The sequence below is a fragment of the Myxine glutinosa genome, chromosome 11, assembly GCF_964187855.1.
Source record: "Myxine glutinosa chromosome 11, kmMyxGlut1.1, whole genome shotgun sequence".
In the NCBI taxonomy this organism is placed as follows: domain Eukaryota; kingdom Metazoa; phylum Chordata; class Myxini; order Myxiniformes; family Myxinidae; genus Myxine; species Myxine glutinosa.
The window spans coordinates 58801588-58824410 of NC_136271.1; the positions used below are offsets into that span (position 1 = coordinate 58801588).

At 41.8% G+C, this 22823-nt stretch overlaps 1 protein-coding gene across 4 annotated transcripts in view; it reads left to right on the top strand.

Moving 5' to 3' along the window:
- The window catches only part of GCLC (glutamate-cysteine ligase catalytic subunit), a 126824-nt gene extending 107863 nt beyond the window's left edge, over nt 1-18961 (top strand). For all 4 annotated transcript variants that reach the window (XM_078786705.1, XM_078786704.1, XM_078786707.1 and 1 more), the window contains 5 exons: nt 12148-12252; nt 12380-12461; nt 12861-12985; nt 15119-15239; nt 16626-18961. In XM_078786705.1, coding sequence (XP_078642831.1) covers nt 12148-12252; nt 12380-12461; nt 12861-12985; nt 15119-15239; nt 16626-16840 — 648 coding nt within the window. In that variant the 3' untranslated portion in view covers nt 16841-18961. The remainder of the gene's footprint in view (nt 1-12147; nt 12253-12379; nt 12462-12860; nt 12986-15118; nt 15240-16625) is intronic.
- The last annotated feature ends 3862 nt before the right edge of the window (nt 18962-22823 follow it).

The following is a 22823-nucleotide window of genomic DNA, read 5'->3' on the forward strand; positions in this document are numbered from 1 at the left end:
CCACAAGGAGGGATGATCGCCAGCTGCACCGGTTAGTCCGCAATGGCCATACCAAGTCAGCTAATCGGCTTAGGGCTGAGTGGCAGCAACTGACAAATGTGCCTGTATCCAGAAGGCTAGTCAACCAACGACTGGTTCAAGCAGGCTATCGTGCCAGGCATCCCCTGAGAAAGCCACGCCTGACCAGACAACACCGCCAGCGCCAATTGCAGTGGGCCAGAGAGCACCGTCAATGGCAGCCAGGACACTGGAATCACGTGATCTTCAGTGACGAGTCTAGATTTCTGGTCTATCGTCAAGATGGCCATGTCCGAGTGCGCAGACAAGTGCATGAAGCCTACAACAAAGATTGTATAGTGCCAAGAGTCCAAGCTGGAGGTGGTGGGGTGACTGATTGGACTGCTTTTCATGCAGGGGGCAAAACTGACCTGGTTGTTCTGAATGGAAACCTGAACCAGTTCAAGTACAGGGCCATTCTGGAAGAAACATTGCTTCCATTTGCTCGTGCAGCCTTTCGAGGAAACTTTGTCTTCCAAGATGACAATGCACGGCCTCATCGTGCTCGCAAGATCCAACACTTTCTTGCTGACCGTGGTGTAGAGCATATGGAGTGGCCTGCCATGTCCTCGGATATGAATCCGATAGAGAACTTGTGGGCAGAATTAACGCGTCAAATCGAACACTTGGACCAGCAGCCGACCTCTGTGCGTGAATTGCAGCAGGCTATTGTCACTGCATGGCAAGCGATTCCTGTCCAAACCTTGGCAAATCTCGTGAACAGCATGCCTCAACGTGTACGTGCTCTCCTGAATGCTCGTGGGGGTTACACGAAGTACTGAACTGTAATTTTACTGTCCATAATCCGGGTCGTAATTTAACTTTTGTTTTTGTTAAAAAAAATTTGGCTAATGTGCAAAATAAAGAGATACTTCTGGAAAACGTACAGAAGTTTAACACAGTACTGTCCATGAATTGAGTTCGATATCAGTTTACATCACTTTCAAGGATCAATTTATTTGTTTCGAAATGTCAAATGTGGTTTTTGTTTCTTTTAAAGGTCACATTAACAAAATCTAGAATAATTGCAACATAATTCCAATGAAGTTTTGGTTCTAAGACATCTTGAAAAGTAAGTTCACCCCCACAAAAAAAATATTCCATATTAAATGCCAAGTCTGTATATATATATATTTAAAACTAAGAATAGCAATTGAAATTGCTTTCAAATCAATATAGTTTGAAAAAATTAAACTCATGCAGTTATTTCAACACTACTCAAAGAAAATAAATGAATGTATATGATTAAAATCACAAACAGGAATGTCTAATTCTCAACAAATTATGCTAACAAACAAACTATGCATAATGCGTCATTGACATAGTCCTCCCACTTTTTTTTTTCTTTTTTTTTTTTAAACAGTGTGTAACTTGTGGTGATATGAGTTCACTGATCTTGTAAAACTGACACAATTCATAACATTTTCGTTATGCCATTATCTCAACTCTACTGTACTCATTTACAACATTACTTGATTCAATCTTTTAATCTCGGTATTATTCATATCATAAAAAATCTTTCTATTTTGGGTCCATATTTGTTTCTATTCTCATCAACCTCCTATGGTTTATCAATTTGTTCCAAAATACCGCAACCAAAGGTTTTAACCAAGGCTCCACCAAACTATTTCCAATTTGAACTCAAAATGCTAGTGAAACAACAATTCGAAGAATTAACTTCAAAGGGTCAACAAATTCATTTTATAAACAGATCTAATTCTCATCCAAAAAATTTCCTTGCCAAATATCATTATAACACTTTCATAAACCTTCGAAAAATGTCTCCCAAATCAATAAATTCCCTTTTTACTTTACAAATAGCCATCTGTAAATTAGATATTGAATTACAATTTTCTCTCAATTTGTTTGGCCTAAATGGCCGCAGAAGTGGCTGCCAACATGCAGTACCGTTTTTATCTACCAAGCAAGTATTCGTCCACATAAGACCTCTACCAATTTTTTTTTTTAAATCTGGGATTTCTAATTATATGGATGCACACCCTCAGGACATTTCAGGCTGCTGTTAACAATCCACTACGATAAATTAATTCCTTTACCTACAATCAAATAATTAATACAAATTGAGGATATTATCCCTATCACATTCATTTATAGATTCATTATGTTGGATCTGTCTTTCAACTGTTGCAAGGAAGAATAATAGCTATTTCTTATAAGTCTTCGTCATATCCCACTTTATTTACCCAGCATCTAAGAATTGTTTACTATCCATTCCCCGTCTGTTAACCAGTGACTTTGTTTAAACTCCAAAACTTAATTTGATGAATCCCATGTGTACAGCCACCACTTATTGAAACCCCTACTTTTTATGTTGTAGAAAATATCCAAGGAAGTTTTTTTTTACGCTCCCCTAACTATTTCTCATCTTTTTCTATGCAACTAGTGAGTACTACTGACACCAGTATGCCAATATAGGTGTGCCAGATTAACAAATGTGTTGCAGGTACACGTAACATCGCGTTCTGAGTTTAAACGACGTAACAGCGCGTTCATGTCTGCCCCTTGGTTTAAGATTCACAATGCATTCCGTTTTAGAAACTCACAATAGATCAATTCAGCCAGATTTTCTTTACTATTTTTCTATATCATCTATGCCTAATACACATCCATACATACAGCACAATTTATTTGCTGATAAAATTCAAGTTTATATATATATCTGAGCAGAGTGAGCAGAGTATTCTGGTAAATCAGTGTAAGATCTCTTCCAAATTTGGCTAATTTTGTACTCCCACATTTTTTTATGAAGCTCATATCCATAAATAGCTTTTATTCTCATATAAATTCTATCAAAAATGGAATCCCAAGATTACTCACAATTATTTTTTACTATTAATTAATGGCTGCTTATAACTCAGCACATCAAATCTGTGTATTCCATCTGCCTTGACAAAAGAGATAATTTTCATAATCAAATTATATTTCTATTTTATTTTACGGATTCTCTGGATATTCGATCCCACCCACATGAAACCAGACAGGCACACTGTCGGTGTCAACAATCTTTTAAGATTGACACAAAAAAACAAAAAAAACCACAAACATTGACACACAAACAACACACACACACACGCATTATGTATATTTGTTTGCGTTGGAACCATTATTTGCAGACCAAGATGGGTGTCAATTTTATTTCAATTTCATAAAATTTGTCCTTTAATTTTAGAAACGCTAATACACAAACAGACCAAAAAAATTTTTTATTCTTAGAAAACCCCTGTAATGTCACATTTAAATTACCCTTTCGGTTCCCAACACAATCTATCCAAATTTTTTAGTTCCCACACGTCAGTCGACCACTGACCTATCAATCATGCAAAACAATAGTCCGAAATTCCCACCTGATCATCATGTGACTTGTTGCTTGGTTTCCAAAAAAAATTTGCAAAGCAATTGTTCCAAACTTTGTAAATTCAAAAATTGTTTTGCCCAAAATGCTCCCTAAACCCACATTTATATTTGGCAAATATGAGACTTCCAGAATTAACTCTAATCCTGGATCTTTTAATTCTATGTTCCAAAAAGTATCCAATTTCGGCATTTGATCAATTAATTATTAATTTGCTAACAAGCAAAAAATGAATCGTTCTTGCTCCGAAAACTTTTCAGACACAAGAAGCATCGACAGTTACTCATGTTGGTCTAGTGATCTAATCTGTTGAGGCCAGTCGTCATTTGGGATCTGCAGCAATGAAGGCCTAATCGTTATCTGAGGTACCGGTAAGCACTGGTACCCTTGATCTTGGTTTGCCCTATGAACTAGTCTTCCTATTTGAATATGGACAACGTCGTTTCCAGTGTCCCATATTTCCACACTTAAAACACCTGGCCTTGTCATGAGATCTCTGATATTCCCACGGATCATAAGAAAATTCTCTGTACTGTTCTTTTTGGGGAGACAAATGGGAATCAGATGGGACAACTGTCACTTTTATTCCTACATTCGAGGGCAGTTGTGCATTTATCTCCTCCAATGTATCCTGTACCCTTTTTAGTTTAAGTTCTAGGTCCGTTATCCTTCCTTGCTGTTCCCATTTCCTGGATTCAACATCCCAATGATGGAATGCAAGCCAGTCTACCGTTAGATTTTGTCTCTTCCTGGCTTTCAATTCTTGTCCTAATCTCTCCAATCGACTTCGCTCAAATGTACCATCTCTTGGAAACTCCTTAGCATGTCCCTTTGTCCACAAATAGCAATTCTCAACCTCCCTAATGGCCTCTACACCATAACGGTCGTACATATAATATGTACATGTACCTCTTCGTGGAATATCCGGTTCAACTTTTGTACCCTGACAGGCCCCATTCCCCATTCTGCCTGTGTGTGAATAACACTCAGTATTCACTCAATGTACCAGGTAAATTACTAGGATCTGCGCTTTGGAATACACCTGTACACACCTGTACTATCCACTATGTATGTACTGTAAATAAAATCTACTGAGGTTTGTTCCACCTTTTATCAAAGTAGCGTTGGATGCGTTGTTGCCTAGCTTATTCCTATAAGCTCCACTCGTACTTCCAGGAAGGATCTCTCCACCTGTTCAATCGGTGATTTCCAGAGAGTCTCTCTCACCTGTGGCTTTTCCACAACCCAATCTCACAGATCGGTATTGCAGATGAGCCAAATGGGTCAGTATCAAATGGGTGAATAGAAAATATCCCGTTCTGTTGAAGGGGGAATCACACAATGGTAACCATATATATAATATATCTATATATAGACTCACCACCTTGCTCTTTTTCCAAGGTTTCTTCACATTGATAATATCTCACAAATATATCAAAGCTTCTTTCTTGAGAACTCACTTACACATCAATCAATCAATTTATCAATATTCATCAATAAATCAAATTAATCATTTAGATGACTCCATGCATAAGCCCTTTCCCCAATGGTGTCAGAATACCTTTATCTGTTGACTGAGATCTATGATCATTGGTCGTCACCTCTGACCCATACCTCATGTCAATTGACAAATCACTGTTCTGTCCTAGGGTCATATCTGACATATTTTTCAATTGTGCCTAGCCATTTCATCACAAAATTCGGCTTTTGCAACCACTGCAGGCAACTCATCCTTCATTCGTGAGACAGTCAGCCAAAATTGATGAGACAGATATGAAACGGTGCATTGGAGGAAAAAAAAAGTCTCAATTTTAATGGAACCCAAACCTCTTGACAATTAAAATTTTGCAAAACTCCTGAAATGTTCTACCAACGAATGACAATTCATTCATAATATTTGCCAATTTTAATCCAACCATGCTCAAATTTTGAAACTCTAACTCTATTACTTGTAATGCACAATTGATCCTACAGGGCTTGAAAGCTGTTCTTTAAGCCCGTGCAATCATTTTACACCGAAAACCGCATGATCTCATTCCTGTCAATCATAACAATCGTCATGATTTTAAAATCATTATCATAATCGTACATCATACAATATTCATCCATTTGAAAGAACAAACATTTCCTGTATAAGCATTATACTTTTGTCATCACATCCACGTGGTATAATCAATAATTGTATAAACAACAACAATCAAGAAAAACAAAGAAAGAGAAAAAAATGGATAGAAAAAACAGGAGAGAAAGAGTGAAAATGAGATTGAAAAAGGAAAGGATGAAAATAAAGAAGAAAAAAAGAAAAAAATGAGAGCTGGACATAGTAAGAAGCTACAATAAGGGTGTAAGAGGAGGGGGTGGGAGGGAGGTAAGGGGGGAGGAAGGAAGAGGGGGGGGGAGAGAGACAGGTAGAAGACAGGTAAGAGAGGTAGGAAGGAAGGGCAAGGGAAGAGAGGAGGGAAGAGGGGAGGAAAAAGGATGGGACGGAGGAGTAAAATGGAGAAAGATGAAAAAAAAAAAAAAGGACAAAGACAGAGAAAGAAAGAGAGGGGGTGGGGCTGAAAGATTAAGGAAAAAGGGGAGGGGGAGATGGGTAGGAGAAGAGAGATGAAGAACAAGTACAAATACATTCAAAGTACACCGCCCCATGCCAAATAATAAAATATGCTGCAGCGCGGCATTGCCGGGGCGCCTCCGGCGCCCGGCAATACCGCAGTGCAGCTCATTGAGGCTGCATTGGGAGGGAGAGGTGTACACTAATTGATTGATTAATTGTATAATTAAAATCAATAAAAGATTATCACAAAATATTTTCATAATCAATTGGCTAATCGCATAACTAAACCACTAGTGCTTCATCCGAAGATTTATCTTTTAGAAATTTAATTAAATAAGTCATTTATAAAAAATTAAATAATTAATTGATTACTCAATAAATAATTAATCGATTAATCAATAAATAATTAATAGATGAAATGATTAATCAATAAATCAAAAATATCCTTTCAGATAGCCACATCACTTGGTCACTCATGTCCAAATATTAGCTTCCCAGCTCAAAAGGTGCCTGAGATATTGGCCAAATGAGAAAGAAAATAAATAAATGATTAATAATGAAAATAAATAAATAATAATCATTAAAAAATTAAATTATTAATCAATTTGGTCAGAGAACACATAAACTACCACTATTTCATCAGAATCTGTAACTTTAAAAAAAAAGATTTTTTGGTCATTAATCGAATAATTAAATAATTAATCGATTAATTGATTAATTAATAAATCAAAAATATCCTTTGCAGCCAAATCACCTGGTCATTGGCATGTCCAAATATCAGCTCCCTAACTCAAAAGGTGCCTGAGTTAATGGTCAGAAGAGAAAGGAAATTTGATTAATTAAATAAGTACTTAATTAATCGCTAATAATTAAATAACTCCTCAATTTATTGATTAATCAAAAAAAAAAATACCGTTTTTGACAAAGGACTTGCTCACTATTGTGCCGAAATTTCAGCTTCCTAGCTTAAAGGATGGCTGAGATATCGTCCGGACAACCAAACAAGAAAGCAAGAAAGAAAACAAGAAAGAAACCAGAGTGAAAACCGAGTACTCTCTTTCAGCGTGCGTCACTGCCGAGCCCCCTTTGGTGCCCGGCAATGACGATTTGCAATGCCTGGAGATGGCATAGGAAAGGAGCGGTGTACAACAAACAAACAAGGAAACAACCAGAGTGAAAACTGAGTACTCTCTTTCAGCGTGCGTCACTGCCGAGCCCCCTTCGGTGCCAAGCAATGACGATTTGCAATGCCTGGAGATGGCATAGGAAAGGAGCGGTGTACAATAGGGATTGGATAGGAAGGAGAAGGATTCATGGGCGGAGTCAGACAAGGCAGAGTGATGAAGAAGAAGAACGAGATGAAGAACAACAACACTGGCGATTATTTGCTCCATAAAAGCATTTGCTACCTGGAAACTTTCAAAACACATACATCCTGACCCCGAAGGGCCACAATGCATGGTCATACGATGTTGTCAACAACTAGGTCACAACATAAAACAGACATTGTACACGGTACCACAACAACGATTCCTTTCTCAACCACATTTCCAGCGAAGATGACGTCGCTATATTTCACACCCTACCTCCCTGGAACAGCTGGTGGCACTCAAAAACACTCAAAAGCACTCACATTTAATGTCCAAAAAAAAAAAATCGCATGTTCGCTCCAAATTTCATCAATCACGTGCGCTGTTAAATCACTAAGCAGCACGGTGACCACTTCTGATGCCAATAACCCCATGACCTCCATGGACAGCCAGAAAGCCAGGCAGACACAGGGATACACAGACACAGGGACACAGACACAGGTCGGAATTCTGAACAAATTCCCTATTCCTGCCATAATTTCTGTTGCAACGGCAGCCCATCGAGTGTAACCCTCCCCAAGAAACAGCTTCATATCTCGCAAATATATCATATCTCCCTTCATTCAACGCATTCCGCGATCCCAAGTTGGCCCAGTTCAAGTCCCTGTCATGCCGTTGAATTAACACCCAGTGGGTTGACTCAACCTGTCATCCTTTCAAGGTTAGCAAATTAACTCTGACCTCATTCCCATGCGAGCAGAACCTTTTCATCTGAAAAACTGCATGGCGTTTCGTGGGAGGCATGCTCTACCATGCAGCACCATCTCTACCTGGTGCACACCTCCTGCACTGAAGTGACACGGTGCACGCCACAACCATACCGGAAGGTTTTTATCCCTCGGATTGACGACAGAAAGACAGGTAACAGGTACAACAGGTAACAAAGAGGAGATAGGAAAAAAGAAGGGGAGGGGGAGAAAAGGGGAGAGACAGATAGATGGGAGGGAGGGAGAGAGAGAAAGAGGGGGAGAGACAGAAATGAAAAGGGAGAGAGAAAAGTGGGAGAAAGGGACAGAGAAAGACAGAGTGTACATCGGGAAAAAAAACAAAAACATTTCCGATCCCGTACGTAATTTGTCAACAGGAAAAAATGAAGTCATTTGCCATTGATTGTGGATTTAAATATATAGTGCTCGCGTACGCTTCGACCAGCGAAGCGATGGAACAATCGCGCAAGTGCGCATGAAGTGTCCCGTCCGCTCATGTGCGCGTCAAATGAACAGTGGAGCGATGATTGATGTACGTTTCGCCCGCACGTACGAACCCGCCCGTGTACGTGCGTGCGTACGTGTACGTGCCATGTCGTGCCGTGTAGACACGTTGCGCATTGCACCCACGTGCCAAGTCATGTGATTTTTACAAAACTGCACGAATTGGCTGATCATTTAACGTCCGCTCGCTCACTTGCTAAACAAACACGCGCTACTAACACACGCGCCCGATGGACCGTGGAGCACAGATTCACGTGTGTTTGGCCCGCACGTACCGTGTACGTGTGCTCAGCGTTGACACACGCTTCGACCCGTGAGGCGGTGACTGATTTTTTTAGCGGTGGTGAGCGGTGAGCGCAACACGTGGTGACTCGAGGCTCGTGCCTCCCGAGCATACGGCACACGAGCTCCCGTGGTGAGCGGTGGTGATTTTTTTTTCAATTTGCTCAGTATGCAGCATGAGATGGCCATCACGGTGTGCAAGTTGCATTTGCCGACGCAAAACGCGTCTGTCAAGGTCGAGACTGGTATCATTGTTTGCGCACGATTCTACTCTACAAGAGGAAGTTTATTTTGTAAAAATCCAACCAGCCGTTCCAGAGATATCAGTAGTTTTATGTGCGTACGAACGCACTTAAGCCCAGGTATTCATTTGATGTCTGGTACATCGGCTGCCGTCTTACCGCTCGCTCGCTGGTCAGACGAACCGCGCGGCTTCGCTATTGAGATGTACACGGCTCTGTACCTGTATTTCACCGACTTTTCTCACTCATCAGTTCTCTATATAATGCCGCCCTGAACTGGCGGCGTGCGAGCCTTACATGACTTTAAAAAAAATTGGATTGACGGTGCACACATAAATCCAATTTTTTGTCAGTTCATCGTAAGATTCTACTTTGCGAATTGATTGAAATTAATAATTTGCGAATTAAAGTCCAACGAATCATATGTAGAATGTCATTATTTCTGTGTTCGTAGGAGCACACCTGGCCAATCACGCACGCGAATGTGCGTACAAATGCAGACGCGCGTCAAACAGCGGATTAGTATACGTATTTACAAAAAGTCGTAAAAAAATCGAATAGTCACTAAAAAAGGGAAAAAATCGCTTTTATTGCTATTGATGTAGCATCCGCCATTCTGTCCGTTCCTCCGTTGTGACCGAATCGAAATAAGGGAGCTCAACCAAAAAACAGCGCATTTTAATACACATGTAATAGGAACTCAACGCAGTTGCTGGATCACATGTTTTGGTGTTCAATCGACCATCACTACAGCATGTGATAGCCAGTTTGAATTGGCCCTATTTCATGAGGTGATCAACCCCTCGGTACCGACCGTGTGTTTACCATCCAGCAGTGAATGGTTTGGTGGAGTGTTTCCACCACCAACTTGGGTCTTCCCTGAGTGCGTGACAACACATTACACAGGCGTCACACCTATGGCCCTACTTCGTATGTGTTCTGCTCCAAAAGGCCACCTTAGATGCTCCACTGCAGAACACGTGTATGGTGCACCGCTTCGTATCCCAGGAGAATTCTTATCAGCGTCTGATGACACCTTACCCGAAGCCACCAACTATGCCAACCAACTTCGCCACATATTTCTACTTACACCCACATATACATACGGTGGGATGCTGTCCAGAAACCCTTGCATCAACCTTATGATGGACCTTATAAGTTGGACAATGCTCCGGCAAGACCTTCATACTCGATATTAACGATGGTCGTGATGCAGTCTCCATAGATTGCTTGAAGCCAGCTTTTATTGATGAGGCACCAGAGCCGGCACTCCCACTGACCAACGGGTCAAGAACTAATACAACAATACCCTTACCGTCGTATGCGACTTGTTCTGGGCATCATGTACACGTCCCAGCACGATATTTATGAATACATTGTGCCTGTTCACCATTTCTCTTTGCTGTAACCTTTTTTTTTTTTCCTTACATGGACAGTCTACATCTCCTCTTCTACACAATATTGTATTTTGTTGTTACCTGCCGTTTGATTAATGCATTCGGAAGGGGAGTAGTGTAGCAGTACCATTTTTCCTTTGGTTTTGTAATATGGGAATACGCTTTAGCTTTGGTTCAACAGGGTTTCCCGGCACTGGTTTCGAGAGTCTTTACTGTTGCGGTTTACTGAAGAATTGATCCAGAATCCAAACGTCTCAACTTCTTTTTTGTCCACGCTGAAATGCTACAACCTTCCTCTGAATTTTTTATTATTTTGTATATGAACACTTGAAGGAATAAAGTTGACAACAAATAGTGTAGAGGGACACTTGAATGAAGAATGAGAGCAATGAGAGTGGGAAGAGGACATGAGGTGAACAAGCCAGATAAAAATCTCAAACAGAAAGATCAGAAAGGGAAAGCAGGGATGAAATAAAACAGCAATGGAAAAAAAGAAAAAGAAAAGGAGGGCATGATTTTGAGTAACTGAACTTCTTCAGAGGTTTGTTAAGGAATTAGTTGGGAGAGTTTGCTGGACAGTCTTTTTGGAGAGAAAGAGTGAGAATGTGAGATTTGTCAGGATTAAAAGACCTACTCCAATTGTTAAGAAGATGGGCTTAGTAGCTGCGGCCTGGATTGATATCTGTCAGATTGAAGCAGAGGCCTCAGATGTTAGAGGTTTATATGTTTGGACATCGGGGAAGAAGTGCTGTTGGCAGGTTGCAGGAACATTGGAGAGGTGATGGTGGAATGTGGGGTGGTGTTTTTAAGGGGACATTGGGTGGGGTGTAGAGGGGACGTGTGTGGAGTGGAGGACGTGGGTTGGAGAGGGGTGGGAATTGGGTGTGTGCAAAGCAGAGTGTGGGAGACACGCGAAGTGTTTACATGGGGTGGAAGGACATGTAATTCAGGGTAGCAGGGCAGTGGGACCCGCAGTGGGTGTGTAGGAACCCAGGCGTAAAGGAGACTGTGGGGGATGGTGCAGATGTGAAGAAGGTTCCTGCAATCAGAAAATGGGTTTGATTTGATCATTCCAAAGTGAGAAAGATGAAGACTGACATCAGTATTGGGTTGGTGGGAAGATTGATTAAAAGCACAATGAAAGACAGCACTGTAAGAACATGATGGGAGATTGGGTACGGTTTTGCAAGCAATCCAGGAATGAATCCGAAATGAAGGGAAGAAGAGGAAGCTGTATGTGAAAAGGTTATTTAGAAATGAGAGGTCAGGAAGATTAAACATTTAAAATTGTAATTTAAAAGATTTGATTTGGCAGAGTGAGTGGGGAGGTGGAAGGAAAGGAGAGATATGGAAAGAAATTGTTTTGGGACTGAATGAGATCTGAATTAGTGGTAATGAATGTGTGTTTTATTTACTTGTGGATGTTTTGAAAAGAAAGATGGAGGCAGCAAGAGAATCGTTTTGAGTCGGTGAAAATGGACGAGTATGATGAAGGTGGCATGAGGAGAAAACGGTTAGCAAGGAGTGAATGAGGAAGCAGACCTGTCAAACATGTGGCCAAACAAGAACGAAAATCCACTAAGTCCTGTATGTCAGTCCACTGTCCTAACCGCTTGCCCACCAACCTACTCATCTCTGTGTTTGCTTATCCAATGCAGGTTCAGCTCACAGACTTTGAGAATTCTGCATTTGTCGTGTTTGTGGTCCTTCTGACCCGTGTTATCCTGTCCTACAACTTGAACTTCCTCATTCCACTATCGAAGGTATGCAGACATCGCAAGGGGCATTTTGAGCCCTGGTGAACTTTAAATGATTCAACTGCTTATAATTTGTGCATTTTCCAAAAAAATTTTTTATCCGATTCCTAAATTGTTGAAGGCATAATTGCAGGTGGATGAAAACTTGAAATCTGCACAGAAACGAGATGCAGTTAGACAAAGCAAGTTTTACTTCAGGAAGGACATTGGCACAGGTATGGCATTTCATCTATCGCTTGTCCAAGAGCTTTGCACGGCCTTCCCATGGATGAAAGCAATAACCGTAAATCTTTTACCATATTTTACCTATAGAGAGGATGAGCAATGCGGGCATCTTGGCCATTTGTTTCATTCGGGCTTGAGGGAGAGTTAAAATGGGTTCAAAAAAGATGGCTGCAGAAAACGCTGAAAGGGCAGAACATGTCTAAGAGTTATTTTCATTTTCAGCAATGTAATTAAGATGATTACATCTTTCATCTCCCGCCCGCTTTTCCTTCTTTTCATTGGTTTGAAGTTTCTCTGATTGGCAATGTGCTGCAGTGTGTCTCGTGCTCTGCAAGGTGCACGTTCCATTGCACTTGTGAACTTAGTTGTTTATTGTCTGGTACATACAGGTGGAAACCCAGAGCTGAGCTGTTGCTGTCCCAATGTGAATAACACAGACTCAGATAATGAAGAGTTTAACACAGATAATGAAGAGTTTACTTTGATGTCCATCGATACCATCATAAACGGGAAGGTGTGTGCCGTTTCCACCAAAAGGCTTTCGTGTTGGCTTTGTGGAAAGCTTGCTTATTCCTGCACTGTCAGACTACCATTTGACCGCTTGCCAGAGTCACATTAATAATGCAACTGCCATTTTTGTGCACAGTCAGCAAGGGATTCTACAAAGTAGAGGATGCCAATCACATGGGTGAAAGTAAATACTAATCCATAGCTTTTGAACAATTACAGGATTTTGAGTGTTTCTAAAAAAAGAAATTCCACTTTGACATTATGGGATATTATGTGTCGATCAGTGTCGAAAAAATCGCAATTTAATCCATTTTAAATTCAGGCTGTAATACAACAAAATGTGAAACAAGTCAAGATACATTCAAACTACACCACCCCCATGCCAAAAAATTAATATCCTCCAGCTCGGTATTGCCAGGGTGCCTCTGGCAGCACATAGAGATGGTATTGGGAGGGAGAGGAGTACAATAATTGATTAATTGCGTAATTAAAATCAATAAATAGTAATCGTAAAATAAATTTAAAATAATTGATCAATTGGCTAATAGCATACCGCGACCACCAGTGTTTCATCCAAAGCTGTAACTTTTTGAAAATGAATCGTCATTAATCAAAAAAAAATTAATTGATTAATCAATACATAATAAATCGATTAATTGATTAATTAATAAATCAAAAATATCCTTTATAGCCACATCACCTGGTTACTGTCATGTCCAAATATCAGCTTCCTAGCTCAAAAGGTGCCTGAGATATTGCCCAGATGAGAAAGGGAATAAATAAGTGATTAAAATGAAAATAATTATTTAATAATGGTAAAATAATTAAATTATTAATCAATTGGCTAATAGAATAGCTAAACCACTACTGTTTCATATGAATCTGCAACTTTTTCAAAAATAATTAAGTTATCAGTGCAATAATTAAAAATTACTCGATTAATTGATTAATTAATAAATCAAAAATATCCTTTATAGCCACATCACCTGGTTACTGTCATGTCCAAATATCAGCTTCCTATCTCAAAAGGTGCCTGAGATATTGCCCAGATGAGAAAGGAAATAAATAAGTTCTTAATTAATTGATAATAATTAAGTCATTGATCAATTAATTGATTAATCAAAAAACAAAAAATACCTTTTTGCCAAAGCACTTCCTCACGATTGCGCCGAAATTTCAGCTTCCTCGCTCAAAGGATGGCTGAGATATCGCCCGGACAAACAAACAAGGAAACGAGAACAGCACTCAGAGAGCATGCCTCCGCCTGGTTGGCCATATCACTCAATGGTGAAGAATCACTTTAAAACTTCTACTAGCTGGATCCGGATCCAAATCTTCACCTAAATTGAATCGATTCTTCCTTGTCACACACACAAGCAGTCCAACAAGTTTTGTCCAAATCCATCCATAACTTTTTTAGAAATCCTGCTATGTATCGTTTTTGGCCCTATTTCCCAATGGTGAAGAATCACTTATTAAATTAAATAATTCTCATATCCGAATCCACATTCAGATCTTTACCAAAATCGAATCGAATTGTCCTTGTCAGGCACTCAACTGGTCCACAAAGTTTCGTCCAAATCCGTCCACAACTTTTTGAGATGTTCTGCTATGTATCGTTTTTGGCCCCATCTCCCAATGGTGAAGAATCGCTTAAAAAATTATAGTAGCCGGATTCGAATCCGGATCTTCACCAAAATCTAATAATTTCGTCCTCGTCACATATGCTACATCTCTGCCAAATTTCGTCCGAATCCGTCCACAACTTTTTGAGAAATTTTGTTTATAAACGGACAAACAAACAAACAGACAGGGGTGAAAATATAACCTCCATCCACCTTTAGTGGCAGAGGTAGCAAACAATCAAGAAAGAAACCGGAGTGAAAACTGAGTACTCCCTTTCAGTGCACATCGCTGGGCCCCCTTCGTGCCCGGCAATGACGTCATGCAGCGCCTGGAGGTAGAATAGGAAAGGAGCTGTTTCCAAAAAGTCAAACCGTACGCACTGTATACAAGGTCAAGGCTTGCTTTCTTTGCAATGGCGGTAAAATGCTACCGAGGATTGTGGGAAATGAATATCGTGGTGAGCACCACAAAGTGATGCAGCCTGATGCGGAATTATCTCGTCGTTCGACAGGAAGGAGTCTTTGCTGGTCTCATACCAATAATTAACAGCTACCTGGAGAATATGTACGTGGACGTGGAAACTCGCTGCAGCATTTTCAACTACCTTCGACTTATTCGCAAACGGGCATCAGGTAACTACTTTTAAATGCGCTCCTTGTTGCTTGCTTCTGATTGTACTGTATACATGAACCTACAATAACATGTTGTCCCGTAAAACTATTTTATTCTGTGGTCAAGTTAAGATTTAAGATAAGAGGTCAACATTTAGAGGAAAGCACGGGTTAAACTACAATTACGAAGGTGAAAATGTACCATTGAGTACCACATGTCTCGCTTTGGCCTTCCCTTGAGACTATGTGCACTTGGGAGGCAGAGTCTTGGAACTTTCTCCATGGGGAAATTGATAAATCAGGAAGTGTGGGAGGGGGGGATTAAGTAAGTATTAGTAATTGCAATCGAGACTGCAATGATTTGTATACATGCTACCTTGCTAATCTAGCTCACCCTCTGCCCCTTTCTCTGGCGTACATATTATTCGATACCCCGTGCATATGGGGCGTGGCCCTGAATTGCTGACCAGTGATTGGATTATTTGATTCCGGCAATCCCCCACTCCCCTTTTTATAGTTTTTTTTTTTTCTCCCCTGACCCAGCCAGCTCCTGGCCGACTACCTTGCATTTGCCACTCTTTATAATTCGCATGTAGGACAAAGCCTCACACTGCCAATGATAACGTCCTTCTGGTTTATGGTGAAAATAGTTCCACCGGCACCTTGCTGAGTGAATGGGCTCCCAGCAATTCGGTGGAGATAGAGATGGAGGGGGTTTGAGTCAGTTGGTTATAATCCCAGGGAAGAGGGTGGATGAGGATTGGTGAACAGGAGGCATGGGGAATGGACCTGTGGCAGATTTATTCCATGCTCTCGGGCATAGTGATTCCACTCTGCCACCTACCCCTCACCCCCTATCTTCCCCTCCCCCTTAGCTGCAATAAGGCTGCAACATTACAAAATGTGAAAAAAGTGAAGGGGTCTGAATACTTTCTGAATCCACTGTACCTTCGCCTGGTTTGTCATATTCCATGCCCTTGTTGCTTGTTGCATTCAATGGTGATGAATCACTTAAAAATTCGACCAGCTGGATCCGGATCTGAATCTTCACCAAAATTTATTCGATTATTCCTTGTCACACACACAACCTATCCAACAAGTTTCGTCCAAATCCATCCGTAAACTTTTGCCGAGGATTGTGGGAAAAATTCTTTAAAAATCACTTGCTTAAAAAATTATAGTAGCCGGATCCAAATCCGGATCTTCACCAAAATCTAATCATTTCGTCCATGTCACATTCGTTACATCTCTGCCAAATTTCGTCCGAATCCATCCACAACTTTTTGAGGTATTTTGATCACAAACAAACAAACGGACAGACAAACAGACAGGGGTGAAAACATAACCTCCATCTACCTTTGGTGGGGGAGGTAATAACACTTGAATACTTGTTTCCCCCCTTTGCAGGGGAGCTGAAGACCACCTCTTGCTGGATCCGTGATTTTGTTGCTGCACACCCACATTACAAACAAGACAGCGTCGTGAGCGATCGCATCAACTACGACCTGCTCGTACGGTGTGACCGCATCGCACGTGGTCTGGAGGACTGCCCTGAACTCTTTGACAAACCCATCAACAAATCCAAACTTCCCACTCAACCAAATGGGCCAGAGCGTTCGTAATGTTGTTGAGGGTGTTTCCCACCAAGCTCATGTTTTTTTAGGTTCTCGAGATTCATATAATCGACCACAATGAAAATGATCGTTTCGCGCTTGATCAAAAGCAGCATTTGACTTGCAATAATCTGAGGATACGTTTCCCAAAGTTAGATCGCCTTCCCCCTCTCACATTGCTCGGAATTTTCAATGGAACTATTCCACTGCCTATCAATGGAGAATTGCCTAAGTTGCCACCATTGCCAGCTTGCCACTCTTTGACAGGTTTCGTAGAGTTTTTATAACAATGCCAACTTAAAGGGCCATGCCAGGTAGACCATAGCCTGAGCTCTTTTGGTTAAATTGCTCATCTGGACAAGTGATAAATTATATTTTTGTCCATTCGTGCTTTTCCGCTGAAGATATATTTTGAAGAGGGAAAAATCTTTGATACCATTGGCCTGGAGCTGGTGGATCTGACATTTGGTGAGCCTGTCCATGCGCACCAGTAGCCCAAAAGGTGGTGCAGCAGACTGAGTCAGGGTGAGTGAACATGTCATGGGGACAGGGTGTAGTTGTGTTCATCAGCTAAGTAGCTTTCTTTCTTTTCTGGATGTGCAAGTTGTAAACTGTGCCACATAATATTTTTTTTAATTTTTTGATGCTTGGATAATTCATGTTGATTGATGACTAATGGTATGGGCACACAAATGTATATAATTTATTTATCTGGGCAAGATTGAATAATGCTCGATTCTTTGATGTCAATGCGGATTGATAATCAAATATAACCCGGAATGGCCCTTTTAAAGTAGGTGTTGTGGGATAGAAGTATAGCTCAGTTAGTGGTGGACTCACCCTCGGGATATCCGATGGTCTGGTCACATCTGAGCAATTGCACGGGACCAGCATGAGAAACTGCATCTTGGAACACGCAGTTGTTCAGAGAGGATGTGTGCATTCCCTTAATGTGTACGTTGACTCCGAATGTACATTTTTGCAAAACGAAAAGAAGACCGAACCAAATTCCCCTCAGTCTGTCCAAATCTTGTTTATTTTAAACATAGCTTTGATCACGTTTACTCCACAGAACCCTCATGGTTTATATATTCACTGCACACCCCTCGTGAAGTTCCACGGAGGATGAGTTTCCAATGGGAGATCTCAGTACAATATGTCGGACGCAAATGCATCAACGTTGTTTCTGCTGAGGCTTCTTGCTTGGCATGTATAAATAACAGGGTCGTGCTGAGCTGCTGAATTCGCTTCAAAATACAAAACATTGTGCTGTGACATAGTCACTCTGGATCATGAACAAATTACTCGTTCTTTAACGAGTCCTCTGCACAGGAATGGCCTTTGTGAATTCACGTTAAAAGCCGTTTTTGTATGCAGTGGTCTTCGAAGAGTTAATTTTGTAATTTGGTTTGATCATCATGTGTGAAGCTGGGCTGATCGAGACATAGATGATGTGGAGATTTGCACTCTTCCCCCGTCGGAGTATCTGTTTGTATTTCAATTCTTTTTTTTTTTTTTTTTTTATTCTCCATGTATTGATTATTTGTTCATGTGCATTTCTGTCTATGCCTTTTGCCTATTAGCTACCTTGAAAAATTTTCAAATCCGTTCCTCCGTTGACCCTCGCACCCGCTTCTGGGATAAAATTCCATTCGATTCCAATTGACAATTTCCAAACTCGTGTCTCAAACTGGAGTACCAGAGGTTTTGCTTTAAAGGCAGACAGAGCCATCTAAACACTCGTTTTAATAAGTAATTAATAACAAAAGTTAGTTTTATAATCCTTTTTGTCACTAATACAAGTTTTGATATGTGTGTTTTGATTGTCTTGCCAGCACTTGAATGTGGGATAAACTTTACTTTAATCAGGTGTAATTTCTGCAGTATGTTAACACTTGCACCCTACTGGGATGTCCTGTGGATGTATGGTTGTTTTAGAATCTCTTTACAATTACTTTGCACTTATGTACATTGATTATCATTTTTTTTTTCAAATTATAACAGGCTTTAAAAGTTATTTCATCTCGGGCACGGAAATATTAAATGACGAATAAAACGACATGTGATTGTGCTGATAATTTGGGAATACCTCGATATGAAGTACTCCGATTAAAGACTAAATACATTTTCGTCCAGTGTCATGTCATGCACAAGTTCGTTCTCTCCTATTTAGTGTGTGCTGGCAAATGAAACCTTTATAGGTTTTTTAAAATATATATATTTAATACAACCTGTGGCCGTTGCTGGGTTTTTTGTTTGTTTGTTTGTTTGTTTACAGGGTCGATGGATCACAGTGGAGCAACGTCGACAAATACATGAGAACACCAGATTTAAATTTGGACACACACAGCCACTAACATTGGGGGAAGTGATGTCACTTCCTGGAGCACTCTGGGTACCAGCGATGCCAACTTTATGATGTTTATTTTCTCTCCGCACCCAGCAGGGCAATTGAGGATTAATTTCCTCTTCTCCATGGATTCCAACCTATCCATGCTCTCTCCATTTAGGAGCAGTTTAATTTCCTGCGTAAGGAAGAGGTCTTCCTCGTGCCTGAATTGCAACTCGCTCCTGTTTCTTAAGGCACAGTTCTTCTTTGAGCTCTCATAGCTGCAGTGCCTCTTCTGTCACCTTTAACTGCAGCTCATCCTGCACCTTCAGGAACAGCTCTTCCTGCTTTGTCTTCTGTAGTCATAGATGCTTGACCTGCAGCTCTTTCTTTTGCTGCTGAAATTGTAGCTTCTCCTTTCACTGATATCTGTTCTTCCTGCAGCTTGACCCACAGTCTTTTTTGTTTTGTTTTTGTATACAACATCGAGGCTCATGCAAGAGCTAACATTGATCACAAAAAGACAAACTGACACATAAAACACAAAATAAGGGGAGCAGAACACAAGACGGGTAGAGAGGGGGAAGGACACAAACACAACATTTGATAGTAAGAACATCGACAGAAATGTGGGAGGGGGAGAGCTTGGAGGGAGGTGGGAGATGTAAAAAAACATATCAACACTGCAAGGACTTCCAGGAAAGAAGTTGGAATTTCAAAAAAAGTGTATCTGGGGTGAATTAGCGGGGGTAGAAAAGATCAAGGTTTTGGATGGGGGGAGATAAGAGATGGTGGTGAACAGCTGTTTTAAAGACCTGGAGGGAGGAGTGGGATTGAAGGGAGTGGGGGAGTTTGTTCCAAAGGTGGGAGAAAAGGGGAATGAAAGAGTGAAGGTGAGCAGAGAGCCTAGATTTTGGCAGTTTAACCATCAGAGGGTTGCTGGCAGATCTTGTGCGACCTGTAGGAATATTAGGGGGACAGAGCACAGAGAGAGCTGGGGGAGCAAGGCCGGAGAGGAGTCGGTAAAAGACAGAAAGACCACCAACCTGCCTGCGGTGAGTGAGTGAAAGGCCCTCGGAGTTAGCTTCATCGCAGGAGATTCCAATGATTCTGAAAGCTTTGGTTTCAACAGCGTGAAGCCGAGCTAGGTGTGAGGCAGGAGCACCGGCCCAGAGGGGGGGGAACAGTATTCCATTGAGCTGCGGATGAAAGCCTTGTATGTGGTGAGCTCAGGTGTGCCAAGGAAGGACTTCGCACGACGGAGGATGCCCAGTCGGCGACTGGCTTTGGAGGCCAGCTTGGAAATGTGGTTATCACAAGAAAGATCATGGCAGATAGTGAGACCCAAAAGCTTGAGCGACAGAACTCGGGTTTTCCAGTCGGTCTTTTCGGAGAGACATAGTAAGAGTGTGGGATTTGTCAGGATTGAAAGACATGTTCCACTTGTTTGACCAGTCTGTGATTTTGTCCAGGTCTGCAGAGAGTGAGGAGGCTGCAGACTGCCGATCTGAGGGATGAGGAATGGAGCGGCAGATAGTGGAGTCATCAGCAAAGAGATAGAGAGGATTTTCCAGAGTCGGAGAGATCATTGATGAAGACCAGAAATAGCACAGGGCCCAGAACACTACCTTGGGGAACTCCAGCCAGAACAGGAAGGGGAGATGAGAGAAATCCATTCAGGGCCACAGGTTGCCTACGACCAGAGAGGAAGTCCGCAAGCCATGAGTGGAGATTTCCATGGATACCATAGGAGGAGAGTTTGGTGAGCAGAGCTGGTTGCCAGACCATATTGAAGGCACGAGATATGTCAAGGGAGACAGCTCTGATTTTCTGTTTGGCATTGAGGACCTCCATCCATTGTTGAGACAGCAGAAGCAGCATGTCCAAAGTAGAATGGCCTGGTCTGAATCCAAATTGATGGTCAGAGATCAAGCCATTGGAGAAGAGGAAGGATTTGAGTTCCGAAGCAATGATGGATTCCATGACTTTGCTGATAATTGGGAGCAGGCTGATTGGTCTGTAGTTGCAAGGATCTGTTTTTGCACCTTTTTTGTGTAAAGCGGTAATGTTTGCTGATTTCCAAGATGCTGGCAGATGACCTTGAGCAATAGAGAGGCCGAGATAGAGAGGCAGAGCAGGATTTTAGGACCCGTGGCCTGATGCCGTCTGGTCCAGTTGCAGAATCAGAGTCGAAGTTTGACAAAAACTTATCCACCTTGTCAGGAGAGAAGGACACAGAGTCCGGGAGCAGTTGAGTTCGACTGGGAAAGGTGGGAACAGAGAGAGATGGGTTTGGTACACAAGATTTTGAGGCAAACACAGAGTTGAGGCATTCGGCTTTGTCACGTGCGGTGTCAACTGTGTAGCCATTTGAGGTAAGGGAGGGGATGGAGGGGGAACAAACACCAGAAACGGATTTGACCAGATGCCACCAGGATTTGGAGGAAGGAGACAGGTTTGAAAGTTCAATCTTGGGTGTGGAGAGATAGTGCTTCCTGGCACTCCTGATGGTAGACACACACTTGTTCCGAGCTTGGTGGAAGGAACTGAGATTGCCTTCAGTTGGATTTGCCTTCCAAGAGGCAAAGGCGAGTTGTTTCAGGGCAACTGCCTCACCATAAGATTCAGTGTACCATGGACGGGAGGAAGGGAAAGACAACTGAAGACGAGATGGGATAAATCTGTGCATGAGAGAGAGCAGTTTGCTTTGGAAGAATTCCCAGGAAGAATTGATGTCAGAGGCAGTAGAGATGGGAGACTAGTCCAGATGATTGATGGCTGCTTGCAGACCGTGCCAGTCAGCCTGAGTGAAATGCCAGACTCGTCGGCGCTGAGGAGGCTCTCTGAGAATGGCCAGAGAGATGTCCACTTTAACAAGCACATGATCAGAAGAACTGATTGGAGCAGAAGAAGAGCAGCAGACATTTGCAGGGAAGTTTGTCATAACCAAGTCTAGAAGAGAAGATACTCCATTGACTGAGATCCGGGTCGGGAAATTGACAGATTGTGTCAGTCCCAATGAGTCGCAGAACTCCTTTGCTGAGGTTTCATGGCTGGTGAGAGAGGAACCCACACCCAGCCAGCTGGCATGATGACAGTTGAAGTCGCCACATATGAGGAAGAGAGAGTTTGGATGAGTTGATAGAAGTTGGTCCATGTTGTCAGACAGTGAAATGTAAATGGAGTCATCACTGTTTGGAGGACGGTACAGAACACATATGAACAAAAGATGGGAGTGGAGAGGAAGCCATAGCCAGAGGTACTCCTGGGTGTGGGGTGGAGAGAGGGCAGTGCAAGGAGAGTGAGGAAGAGAGTTTTTGATAAAGATAGCAACCCCACCACCAGGACGAGGCTCAGGTCTATCATACCGGAGGAGGGAGTAACCAGGAAGAGATATTAAGGAATCAGACATCTTGAAGGAGGAAAGTTTCTGTTAAGCAGATCAAGTCTGGATTGTCAGAAGCAACCTGAATGGAGAGATCAATCAGGTTTGAGCGAAGGCCCTGGATGTTTGAGGTCCATACCGTTAATGAGGAGAGAGGAGCATCGGGTGTAGGACAGGGTAGAGTCCCTTTATACAGAGAGTTACGACAACTGAGAATACGCCACCATTTTGGGGGCAATGTGCGGAAGCACTGAACCGGCACATGCACAGTGCACTAT